General features: G+C 40.9%; 1 protein-coding gene across 6 annotated transcripts in view; it reads right to left on the bottom strand.

Annotated features, from left to right (window-relative positions):
• Positions 1-238: 238 nt before the first annotated feature.
• The window catches only part of LOC121276219 (serine/threonine-protein kinase 31-like), a 134,499-nt gene continuing 121,555 nt past the window's right edge, over positions 239-13,182 (bottom strand). For 4 of the 6 annotated variants that reach the window (XM_041184391.1, XM_041184393.1, XM_041184394.1 and 1 more), the window contains 3 exons: positions 6,691-6,816; positions 5,430-5,498; positions 239-1,041 (listed from right to left, as the gene is read on the bottom strand). In XM_041184391.1, the coding sequence (XP_041040325.1) occupies positions 823-1,041; positions 5,430-5,498; positions 6,691-6,816 (414 nt within the window). In that variant the 3' untranslated portion in view covers positions 239-822. Of the gene's footprint in view, positions 1,042-5,429; positions 5,499-6,690; positions 6,817-7,124; positions 7,332-13,182 lie in introns of those variants that run through there. The other 2 variants (XM_041184392.1, XM_041184396.1) reach the window with 2 other exon arrangements.

The raw sequence follows: 13,182 nt of genomic DNA, 5'->3' as shown, positions 1-13,182 counted from the left end.
ACTTTAATGTTTGCTTCTGAAACAAAGTTGTGTATTTTTTTTTGCCTCTTTCTTCCTCAAGGGTGCACGCTGATTTTTCTTCTGCTGTAACTATGGGCGGGGTTTTCCACACCCACCCATCGCCACGATCTTCTGGTCCCGCCTATGGATGGGGCGCTGCCTCTCCTGCATGGGGTCCCACCTGCGATGGGGCTGGAAAATCCCAGCCCACGTATTTTTAAATTTTTCCTAGATCATATTCACAATTATTTGAAGGCCACTTACATTCCCACCCCCGACCACCCCCCTCCCCACAAAGTACACATTAAGCCAATACACAATACAGGTCTCTCATTAGTGGCACAAGCATGCACCACTTGTTAACCTCTGCATTAAAAAGTTTTGGCCCTGGCCGAAACACCATAGGCAGCTTGCCTATGTACAGAAGTCATCAGCAAGTACTTTCATCTAATCATTGAAGAGAGCACACCAGGAGTACTTCAACTTGTCCCCTTGTTTCCTTTAAAAATAACTGGGTATTCTGAATGAAAAAATGGCACCAATAATAAACAGATTGGGCTGGTCATTTTCCAGTATCTTTTTGCAAAAAAAAAACTAGAGTTTTCTCAAATTAAATAGTAACCTCAGGAGAAATTTAAAAACAATTAAAAATGAAAAGAACTCTACCCCACCTACTGTTATTCATGGGAACACTTTCCCAAAGTTGTACTAAGCATTGAGAGGCAGCCTCATGCCCTAATGAAATTATCAGAAACATTAATGCAAAACATATTTGACACAATTAATGAAAATAAGCTGGAAAGCATAAATTTGAGAAAGGTGTTATGTTGAATATTCACTCAACAATTCTGATTTGGTTTCATCTGCAAATACATTGGTCACAATGGTTTCATCAGATGCAGAAGCTTTGGTTTCTTCATGAATAGGGTCAGGAGTTTTAATCTCCAAACAGCAATCTTCCTTTAACATCTGGTCAATTCTCAACCTGTCATTAGGCTTGAAACAAATCAACCTCGACACCAGGCTCAGCAGTTTTGGATCCTTTAAAAAAAGTGGAAAAATTATTCCTCAGTACTAACAATAGGAAATGATTCTATTACAGGTACTCTTGATTCACTGTATCATGGATTTGTATTTTTGACACTTCTGCACCCACCCCCCACCACAGCACAGGAAATTGTTGAGGTATTTGTTATTTTAAAATATTATTTTAGTCAAAACCTAAAGGGTTGGCAGTAAATTGTTTTAGGTTTCAAATGGGGCATCTGGCACCAACATCCTAGAGTTCACAGAAGTAAATGTGACGTTCTAGCCACCATTCATGTGCTTTGTTACTAGGACAATTCCATTAGTTTGAACTCAGCAAAGGTTATTGGCCTGTGGATGTGGGAGGGGGCTGGTGGGAGGGGTGTTTGGAGAAGGCCGTCAGTTTTGACTAACAGTTGAAGTAGTCAGATTTTTAATAATAGAAATGGACATCAAAAGGCAAACAGGCCCTTTTTTGGCATAGGATTCAACATGGGGAGGCAGAAGGCTGCAATGAATGCAGACTGCAGGACAGAACGCAGAGGGTTTCCTGTGTTTAAGGTCAACCAAAATGGATAGAGTCAGATGTTGTTTATTTCTCATCATATGTAGAGTGCACCGACTATACTAATAACTGTTCAGCCTCATTGTGGAATACAGCAATCCAATAACATTTTTCAACATTCAGTGTTACTTCAGTCCATTTTCAGACCTTGAAGAATCAAATACATGAGCAAAAAAAAAAGATTTCCAGCCCAGGATGCAAGGCAATGCTTTATTGGTCTCATTACCATACAAGTAGATATAGTGAATCAACCCCACAAAGATAATACTCAGATTACTTAGGGGAGCAACTAACACCACTGAACATGTATAGATATCTACGACAGAGTTAATTTCTTAAAATAACACTTAATTGGATAAATTCTTGAAGTAGAAAACATTGAGGGATATGGGGAAAGAGTAGGGGAATGGGACTAACTAGATAACTCTTTCAAAGAGATAGCACAGGCACAATGAGCAGAATGGTTTCCTTCTGTGCTCTATGTTTCTATGAAGATATTATCAATAAAGTGCATCAACTCTCACATATTGTAATCACTCTTCACAGTGACTGACAAGCTAATAAGGCTCTAAGGATAAGGGTTTCTTTTCCAGAAGTTGTATGAAGCATCTGTTTTCCTTGTAGAAATCAAAAGATTCAATGGAACTTTAGAAAAGCATGAATTTGAGGTTCTACAGGAAATGTCACCCAGCGCTACATTCAGATGGGTATGCCCAAGGAAAAACGCTGAAATTGAATAATTCAAGAGAGATAAATTTAGGCCCAACGCCCCTCAAAATTAAGCACATCAGTTTCATTTTAATTGTTAAAATGCATTTATTGGCAAATTTTGTGGTCAATGATGAAGGAATGGTGTTTGCTGAAAACTGACTTCAGGCCTTTGAGTGGCATTTCTGCCATCGGACACCTGATCCAGTGGTGATACCTGCTACAGGGGATCAGTGATGTGAGAACACAGGTCAAGTGACAATAAGTCTTCAACAGACTTAAGAATCCTCACTGAGACATGAAGGATCTTGAGCAGGGCGAGATCTTTGGGGATTGAGTACGAAAATACATATTTAGGAAACCTGAAAGTCTGACAATGAGGTTCTTCTTATAAGTAGGCACCCCGCCCAGAAAGCCTGACAGATGGACTTCGCTCCCTGTCAGGTGTAGAATGCTGGTAGGGAGCCTTCAGCTGGATTAATGGATCCTGTCTAGGTTGCAGGTGGGGAGAGAGAGAAAGTGAGATTCACTTTGCAATCTCGATATGCAAACCCTAGGAAGGTGTTGGTCTGATGGCAGGTAGGGAAGAAAGCAAGTTTAGAGACCTGAGTAGAAGCACCCTTGTTCCTCTTTGTCCACAGTGCTGTAAAGGCAATTACTTTTATGACAAAGCCATCCTCGCTTCCCTTTAATTGCAAGATTAAACTTGGAAGATAGGCACAGTCTCAATATAATATTTAAATGGTCAACCCATCCCTGATTGCCCAGTCTTTTAAAACAGGAAGCGGGCAGATCAGAGACAAATTTGAGGTTTTTGTTTTAATTTTAACATTTCCCTGTCCCTCCTCCCCCATCCCTTCCCCACCTATTTTCTGTGCTTAAAAATACTCCTGCAGAGTCTAAATCAGGAAGTTTAAAATTAATTTAATTCAAGGTAAAAATGGTGTACAGAAAGCAAAATAGAGACGGGAAAAAAAAGATGGGATTAAGAAAAAGATAAAACAGTCAGTTTTTTTTTAAATTCTCCAACACTAATTAAATGATGAATGAATGAGGCTCCACATTTATAAAATCAATTTTTCAGAATCAAAAACATTGTTAGGCAGTAATTATAACTAAAATTGTTAAACACTCACTTACTGAATGCACCAGCCATAACTTTTCCTGCCATTTTGGTGACTAAGTACTGCAACTTCATGCTTTTCAAGTGTTTCACTTTACACTTTGCCAAGTATCTTGGTGAGATACTGTTATACTTCAGCTGTTCCAGGTCTTTACCAATCGCTGAGCTCTCACATACCCCCCCTTTATCTCTTGCCAAAAACCTTAAAGCTGTGTCTCCTTGTCCATGTACCATTAGCTAATACAAACAGCTTATGTCTACTTTATCCAAACCTGTCATAATCTTCTTCTATCAAATCTCCCTGCACTCTTTTGCTCCAAGGAGAACAACCCCAACTTCTCCAATCTTACCTTGTAGCTAAAATTTTGTTAACCAGCTTTTTATGTGGTACTTGTCAAACACTTTCTTAAAATCCATATAGACAACATCCATTACTTTCCTTTCATCAATCTTCTCTGTTACTGCATCAAAAAATTAGATCAGTCAAGCACTATCTGCCTTTGACAAATCTGTGCTGGCTCTCTAAGTAACTCAAACCTCTCCAAAAATCTGTTGATTTTTCCCCCTGATTATTGTTTCTAAAATGTTACCCACCACTGATGTTAAGCTGAGGACCTGTAGTTGCTAGGAAGGTCCTTACTTTTTCTTGAATAACGGTATCACATTTGCTCTCCATTCCTCAGGCACCTTCGCAAGTATCTGGGGTAAGATTAGAAGATTATGGCAAGTCCTTCCGCTATCTGCACACCCACTTCCTTCAGTAGCCTGGGATGCAAACCATCTGGCAACTTATCGACACTTAAGCACAGCCAGCCTTTCCAGTACATCCTTCCTATCTATTTTCACCCCGTTCATTGCTTCTAGCATCTCTGCTTTTACTGATATTTTGACAGCATCTCTTCTTTAGGAAAAATTGATACAATGTACTCAAGTATTCTAGCCATGCCCTGCACCTCAGCACACATCTTTGTCCTTAATAGGTCCTACTTGCTTTCCACTTCTTATTTACATGCCGGTAAAAGCTTTTTGATTTTAAATGTTAATTGCCATTCTATTCTTATATTTTCTGCAACTTTTTTCCCTTCAGATAAGTATCCAATTCCCTTTTGGAGGACATGATTAAAGCTACCTCCGCCATTTTCTCAGGCAGTGTATCTCCAGATCCTATTCACTTGTTGTGCAGAAGTATTTTTGTCATGTTGCCTCTGGTTCTTTTGCAATCTTTACCTTCTTTCAAAAATTTTAATGAAATTCCTACTTGCTTAGCACAAGAGTTTCCAACAGCTGGTCAAAACCCAACTACAGAACAGAGTGAAGCCAAAGCTAGGCAGCAAACATCAAAAGTGATGTTTTTGTGCCCAGTCTGCACCTGAAATTGGGGTATACCAAAAACTAAAATCAACCATGGGAATGTACAGTGAGATCCAATAGCTTTTCCAATGACTAAGCAATTGACCATTTTTTTTCATTTCAGCTAAGTAAATTGCATTCTCAGGTACGCAATTCAAAATCACTGGTCCACACAATTTTGTTAATGGATTGTAAATAATGACGGAAATTAACATTTATCCCATTTGACAAAAGAAGTTTCACCAACTGACTGCACCTGTGGTCATGTTGCACTGTACAAGAGTATAGACAGCAATAAATTCTACAATCTGAAATCTAACTAGAAATATACTAGAACTAAACTTGCTCGTAGCGATGAAAAGAACGATGAGGCATGAGTCAACTCTCAAAGTCAGCAAATGTAAAAAAGTTACAAACTGAAACCAAACCTTATTAGCCCTTAAAAAATCAAAGTACTGGAAAAACTTGGCAGGTCTGGCAGCATCTGTGGAGAGAGAAACAAAACATTCCAAAGAGTCATATTGGACTTGAAACATTAACTCTGTTTTTCTTTCTCCACAGTTGCTGCCAGACCTGCTAAATTTTTGGAGCACTTTGGTTTTATTTCAGATCTCCAGCACACGCAGTATTTTTCTTAATAGCCATAAATTAGCTTACCATACTTAGCTCACTAACATCTGGAGTTCCATCAGGGTTTATTGTGAAGTCATTCTTGGGGAATTTCAGCTGCAAAAGTATGAAACAATATAATAGTTTCAAACATGAACATTTTGTTGTCCTATTAATTGGGAACTTAGAAATGGCCAAGAGCCCCTCGAGCCAGTTTTGCTATTCAATGAGATCATGACTAATTTGTGACCTAACTCCATACATCTGCTTTTGCCTTGTATATCTGAATAGCTTTGGTTAATATCAAGCTATCGATCTCAGGTCCAAAATTAACAACTGACCCAGCATCAACAGCCATATGCGGAAGAAAGTTTCAAACTTCTACTACCCTTTGCATGTAGAAGTGTTCCTAACTTCACTTCTGAAAGACCTGGCTCTGAAAGACCTGGCCCTGAAAGACCTGGCTTAATTTTTAGGCTATGTCCCCCATAATTTTTTTTTGATCTACCCTATCAATTCTCCTTCATATCTTGAAAACTTGAATAAAATCACCTTTTAATCTTATAAATTCTAGGGAATACACCCCTAGTTTGCATAATCTCTCCTTATAATTTAACCCTTGGAATCCAGGTATCATTCTGGTAAATCTATGCTGCATTCCCTCTAAGGCCAATACATCTTTCCTAAGGTGTGGTGCCTAAAACTGAATAGAGTACTCCAGGTATGGTCTTTGTATAGCTTACCGTGACTTCTAACCCTGTGTATTATAATCCTCTTGATATAAAAGCCAGAATTCCATTAGCAATTTCAATTTATTTTTCATACTTCTCCACAACATTTTAACCTTCTATGTATCCGAAGCCCCAAAGTCTCTTTGGACTTTTGGTATGTCTACCTTTCATCAGTTATCAGCACCTCTTAGTATTCTATGCCCCCATCTACATGACTATCTTTGTGTCATCGATAAACTTGGATGCTTGGCTCCCTATTCTCATCAAAGTCTTTAATAAATACAGTGAATAGTTGAGGCCCTAACACAAATCCCTGCCAATAAAGAGAAACTGCCCAATATCCCTACTTGTCTCTTGCCACTCAGACAATTGTCCAACTCTGTTGACTATTTGTCCTCAACTCCAGGAGTGCTAATTTTAGATTAACAATATCTTACGAGTGATGTTATCAAATGCTTTCTCCAAGTCCACATACATAGATATTACTTTACTCACCTCTTCAAATAAAAAAAATCATGGTTGTTTAGGCATGGCCTACCTTTACAAATTCATTACATTTGATATAAATTAGAACATACCCACAAAAGCAGGCAGCCATAAGCAAAAACATCAGTTGCAGGCACAGCAGATTGGCCGTTTCTTACTTCTGGGGCTACAAGATCTAATTTATCAGCTACCATCCAGCTAGCAATATTACGTTGATCCTACATACACAAAAAAATGCAGTTATACTTTTGAAATACATTGCATTTCAATACATTACATGTGACTTACTTTATTGGCTGTAAAGCATTTTGAGGCATCCTGAGGTCATGAAAGGCACTGTATAAATATAAGTCTCTCTTTTTGGAATAGGTACTTGATTCTTCATACATGTTTATTTCTTTGCTGTGCTTTATGAGGTTTTCAATCTATAGCAACACGGTAGTTCATTGTTGCTGAAACTTATATTAACCTGTCGACAGTGGCAAATGAAGGTCAAATTGCTCAGAAATTAGACTTTTTGCCATTATAAAGAATGAAAATTGACCATTTCTGAATTGGCTCCAGGAAAATAAGTTTCATCAGATGTGTTTCTTTTTAATTCATTCATGGTATGTGAACATCGCTGGCAAGGCCAGCATTTGTTGCCTATTCCTAATTGCCCTCAAGAAGATGCCATCTGTGCAATGTAGGTATACCGGCAGTGCTGACAGGGAGGAAGATCCATAATCTTGACCTGATGACAGTGAACAAAATGGTGATATATTTCCAGGTTGAGACACAAATGGTAAACAGGTATATATACTAAGTTATTAAATTCCCAGTTATAAAAATATAGCAGAAAACATTCTGATAGTTACAATTCACTTTGTCCACTGCCAAACAAACTAAGTCCAAATCACAGAATGTAACATTTAAGAAGTATTTAGATATTTGCTTGTGTTGCCATAGCCTCTAGGGCTATGGGCCAAGTACTGGAAAATGGGATTAGTGTAGTCAGATCTTTGCTAACTGGCGTCAACACAATGGGCCGAATGGCCTCCTTCTGTGCTCTAAACGTCTATGAGTCACTGCAATGAAGCAGGCCAGTCTCTGCTGGAATTTACCTCCGCATGAGCCACCCAGTCTAAACTCACTCTCCTGTTGGATTTCTACATCATAGACCTTTAGAGAAACGATTTGGCTCAGAGTATATGTTTTAGGTCTTTGAATGAACTAGCTTCACTAATTTTTATTTCCATATTCTTTCCTGACAGAAATACAGCAGCCAAACGCAATAGAAATAATGTGAAAAAAGGGAGTGGTTGTTATATGCCTGACAGTTAATATCCCACAGTGCTGTACACGGAGTCAAGACCAGAGCCAGAATTTTTAGTTCAGTTGGTGGCCGCGCGCCCAAATTGACCGAGTGAGAAATGACACGCGATGATGTCGGCCAAGTGTGCCGATGTCAACGCACAGTTGCACGATAGTTCGGTCAGCATGCGCACACCAGAGCCAGCAGCACACCCGCTGACAATTAAAAGGCCTATTAAGGCCATTAAGTTATTACTTTAATTTTTCACTGCCCGTTCAACCTAACTGTTGGCAGGCAGACGAAAAGGCCAAGCGGCCTTTGCATATTTTTGGAAACCTCATCCATGGGAGGGATGAGGTTTCCAAAAGCAAATAAAAATAAAATAAAAACTTTTACTTTTTAATTAAAAACATGGCCATGCTCATGTGACAGAGTCACATGAGGGGACATGTTTCATTACATTTTTATGCTTGTTATTATTTTTTAAAATATCTCTCCATCTCAGAGGCAACTCCGTGCCTCAGAGATTCTGTGCTCTCTCTTGCACATGTGCCAAGTTCATGCTAGTCCTGCTCGCCTCCACCTCCCCCCCCCACCCCACCGCCTGCACAGGCAGCACTCAGCGTTGCCACTTGCTTATCATGCAAAATCGTACACAGTGCTGTCAATCACGGGCAGCGGTTGGCTTCCCAACTACCGCTGCATGCCAAGGGCAAAATTCTGCCCCAGGTAAAGCTCGGCTAGAGGGCAGGGATGATCAGACCAGGACCTGTAAAGATAATGCAGTGCACAATTTAAAGCCATGCATTCCCTCCCTGTTTATATAATTAATTTTAGAACTTTCTATGTACAAACAACCCAAATAAACTGGTCACATGGTAATTTTACCAATCTACTGCTGGGCTTCCACATGTTGTAAAGTATGTAATTATGGAAAACAAGTTGGATAGGCAATTTCTATTCTAAACGCAGAGGAATCTACTATTAAAAACATTTTGTGAATTAAAAGATTATTGCACACATACACACAAAGATGTCATGTGGTATTGTTCATGCTAATTAAGAGAATTCACTGGTTTGTAATAAATAGGGATGTTCATGTCATTTAAGGGATGACATTAGGGTCACTGATTTACACCAACTAAAATCATTTTTTTTTAAATTAAACTGCGTATTGGATTTTTATAGGCGCTTTGGGGACTGAACTTTACAACTCTGGCGAAAACCAAATAAATAGCCTTTGTCCCCTATTCAATTCTTTACCTCCATATTTAATTTTTCATGTCAAAAATACACATTTAGTTCACAAGATGCTCCAAATGGAGGTTTAAATCTGGTATTTAGCAGTAAGAAGAAATGGGGAATAAAAGAAAGTGCTGGAAATACTCAGCAGGTCTGGCAGCACCTGTGGGGAGGGAAACAAGTGTCAACATATCGAACTGAATATAGCTTCTTCAGAACTAAGGAACATAAAATATGATGGGTTTTATGCCACTGAAAGAGGGAGGAGGAGGTAGAACAAAAGGGAAGGTCTGGAATAGGGTAGAGGGTGGAAGAGATTAAATGGCAAAGATGTCATGGAACAAAAGGCAAAGGGAGTGGAGACAAAGTATTGGTCAGAGTGCGTGTGAACCGCAGAATAATGAACAGCTCTGTGAGAAAGCAAAAATATGACAAAACAAGTCTAAGACCAGCACATATTGCAAAAAGAAAAAAGGATAAAAATGGGTGACCAGAGTTCATGGTCTGAAATTGTTGAACTGAATGTTGACTCCAAAAGCCTGTAAAGTGCTTAATCGGAAGGTGAGGTGCTGTTCCTCAAGCTTGTGTTGTCACTGGAACACTGCAGCAGGCAGAGTACGGAAATGTGAACGAGAGCGAAAGTGGTGACACAAAATGGCAAACAACCAGAAACTCAGAATCATCCTTGAGAACTGAGTACTGGTGTTCCCGAAAGCATTTGGTCTCCCCCAGAGTAGAGGAGACTGCATTGTGAGCAGCAAATACAGTAGGCTAAATTGAAAGACGTACAAGCAAATCGTTGCTTCACCTGGAAGGAGTGTTTGGGGCCTTGGTCTGCAATTACATGGGGAGATACTATGGGAAGGGAGCAAAGTGTTGCAGGGTGACTGACGAGTGAACCAGGATGTCATGGAAGGAACGGTCCTTTTGGAGTGCTGCAAGTGGAGGGGAGGGGGAAGATGTATTTGGTGGTGTCATCATGCTAGAGGCGATGTAAATGACATAAGATGATCCCTTGAATGTGCAGGTTGGTGGGTGGAAAATGTGGACAAGGGCAACCTTATTGGAGTTCTGGGAGGGAGGGAAAGGGGTAGTAGCAGAAGTGCAGGAAATGGGTTGGACACGATTGAGAGCCTAGGAGCCACAGTTTATGGGGTGGGGGGAGGTTTCCTCGGATGAAGAAAAAGGAAGGCATGTCGGAAGCATTGTTGTAGAAAGTTGCATCATCAGAACAAAGGTACAAAGACAGAGAAACTGGGAGAATGGAATGGAGGGAGAATGTGAGGGAGTGTGGTCGAGGTAGCTGTGGGAGTTGATGGGCATATAATGAATATTAGTAGACACTCCAACTTCAGAAAAGGAGACAACAAAGTCAAGGAATGGAAGGAAAGTGTCGAAGATGGACCATATGAAGGCGAAAGGTGGAAATTGGAAAAAAAAATTTGATTAAGTTTTCCAGTTCTGGGTGAGAATACGATACAGTCAATGTACTAGAAAAACAGTTGGGGGAGGAGGCCTGAGTAGTACTGGAACAAGGAATGTTCCACATACTCCACAAGATAGGCATAACTAGAGTTCATGTAGGTACCCATTGCAACATCTTTTATTTGGAGGAAGTGGGACAAGTTAAAGGAGAAATTGTTCAATGGAAGAACAAGTTCTCCCGGGAAGAGAGGGTTGGTGGTGGATGGAAACTGGTTAGGCCTCTGTTCAAAGAAGAAATGGAGAGTCCTCAGGCCATCCTGGCAGGGAATGGAGGTATAGAGAAATTGAACGTCCATGGTGAAGAGGCAGCAGTTAGGGCTAGGAAACTGGACACTGTTGAAATGATGTAGGATGTCAGAAGAGTCAAGGATGCAGCTGGGAAGAGACTGGACAAGGGGAGAAAAAAAGTCAAGATAGGGAGAAATCAATTCAGTGAGGCAGTAACAGGCTGAAATGATGGGTTTACTAGGACAGTCCTGTTTGTGGTTTTTGGGAAGGAGGCACAAGTGGGCTATACAGGGTTGGGGGGACAATGATGTGAGAGGCTGTGGAGGGAAGATCTCCAGAGGAGACTAAGTCAAGACAGTCCCGAAAACAATGGCCAGATGTTCTGTGGTAGGATATGATTCAGGGGGAGGTAGGAGGAAGTGTTGGAGAGATGGCGCTCAGCCTCTGCAAGGTACAAGTCAGTATGCCATACAACAACAGTACCAATTGTTAGCAGGTTCAATAAAGTTAGAGTTAGACCTGAGGAAAGAGTGCAGCAAGTTCAGAGGGAGACAGGTTAGAGTGAGGAGAAATGGGTTCCATTGCCCTTGGGAGTCCAGGGCTTCAGTTGTATTAGAAATGTCATAGAGTCATAGAGGTCTACAACACAGAAAAAGGCCCTTCGGCCCATCAAGTCTGCACCAGTCAAACAAGTACCTACCTATTCTAATCCCATTTTCCAGCACTAGGCCCATGTATGCCATGGCAATGCAAGTGCACATCCAAATACTTCTTAAATGTTACGAGGGTCATAAATGTTGTGAGGTGATGCACTGGGGCAGGACAAACAAGGCACGGGAATACACAATGAATGGTAGGACCCTGGGAAGTACCGAGAATCAGAGGGACCTTGTTGTACATGTCCACCGGTCCCTTAGGGTAGCTGGACAGGTAGATAAGGTGGTTAAGAAGGCATATAGGATACTTGCCTTTATTAGCTGAGGCATAGAATATAAGAGCAAGGAGGTTATGCTAGACTATTGTGTGCAGTTCTGGAATCCGCATTACAGGAAGGATGTGATTGCGCTAAAGAGAGTGCAGAGGAGATTTACCAGAATGTTGCCTGGGCTGGAGAGTTTTAGTTATGAGGAGAGATTGGATAAACTGGGGTTATTTTCCCTGGAACAGAGGAGATTGAGGGGGGGCATGATTGGGGTGTATAAAATTGAGGGGCATATGTAAGGTAGACAGGAAGGAACTTTTCCCCTTGGTGGAGGGGTCAATAATCAGGGGGGAATAGATATAAGGTAATAGGCAGGAGGTTTAGAGGGGATGTGAGGAAGAATTTTTTTCACCCAGTGGGTGGTCAGAATCTGGAACTCACTGCCTGAAAGGGTGGTAGAGGCAGAAACCCTCATAACATTTAAGAAGTATTTGAATATGCACTTGCAATGCCATGGCATACAAAACTATGGGCCTAGTGCTGGAAAATGGGATTAGAATAGTTAGGTACTTGTTTGACCGACACAGACTCGATGGGCCGAAGGGCCTTTTTCTGTGCTGTAGACCTGAGTCTATATCATCCCTCCTTACTGTTGTAATTGATTCCTTGATCAATATTGCAATACTCCCTCCTCTTTTATCTCCTTCCCTGTCTCACTTGAAGACTCTATATCCTGGAATATTGAGCTGCCAATCCCACCGCTCTCTCATCCATGTCTCTGTGACAGCAATGACATATTTCCATGTGTTAATTTGTGCTCTCAACTCATCTGCCTTAGTCGTCAGATTCCTTGCATTAAAATAAATACCATCCAACCTTGCCAAACTCCCTTGTGCCTTAACCGGCCTATAATTTCTATGCCTTCCAGACTAATTTGTTCTCTCTTCTAATTTTGGATGTGCATCTCCCCTGCTGAACCTCCTCGCAGAATCCCATCCCCCTGCCAAGTTAGTTTAAACCCTCCCCAACAGCACTAACAAACCTCCCCACAATGATGTTGGTCCTATTCTGGTTCAGGTGCAACCCATCCAGCTTGTACAGGTACCACCGACCCCAGAAACAGTCCCAATGTCCCAGAAGTCTAAAGCCCTCCCTCCTGCACCATCTCTCCAGCCATACACTCATCTGGACTAACCTCCTATTTCTTTACTCACTAGCGCATGGCACCGTAAATAATCCAGAGTTTACTACCTTTGAGGTCCTGTTTTTTAATCTATTTCTTAGCTCCCTAAATTTTGCTTGCAGGACCTCATCCCTCTTTTTACCTTTGTTGTTGGTACCAATGTGTACCACGATCTCTGTCTGTTTGCCCTCCCCCCATGCCCTGCAACCGTTTAGTGACATCCTTGATCC

Source organism: Carcharodon carcharias, chromosome 3 (genome assembly GCF_017639515.1).
Source record: "Carcharodon carcharias isolate sCarCar2 chromosome 3, sCarCar2.pri, whole genome shotgun sequence".
In the NCBI taxonomy this organism is placed as follows: domain Eukaryota; kingdom Metazoa; phylum Chordata; class Chondrichthyes; order Lamniformes; family Lamnidae; genus Carcharodon; species Carcharodon carcharias.
The sequence above is the reverse complement of the archived record's forward strand: the minus strand, read 5'-3'. Positions and strand labels throughout refer to the sequence as shown.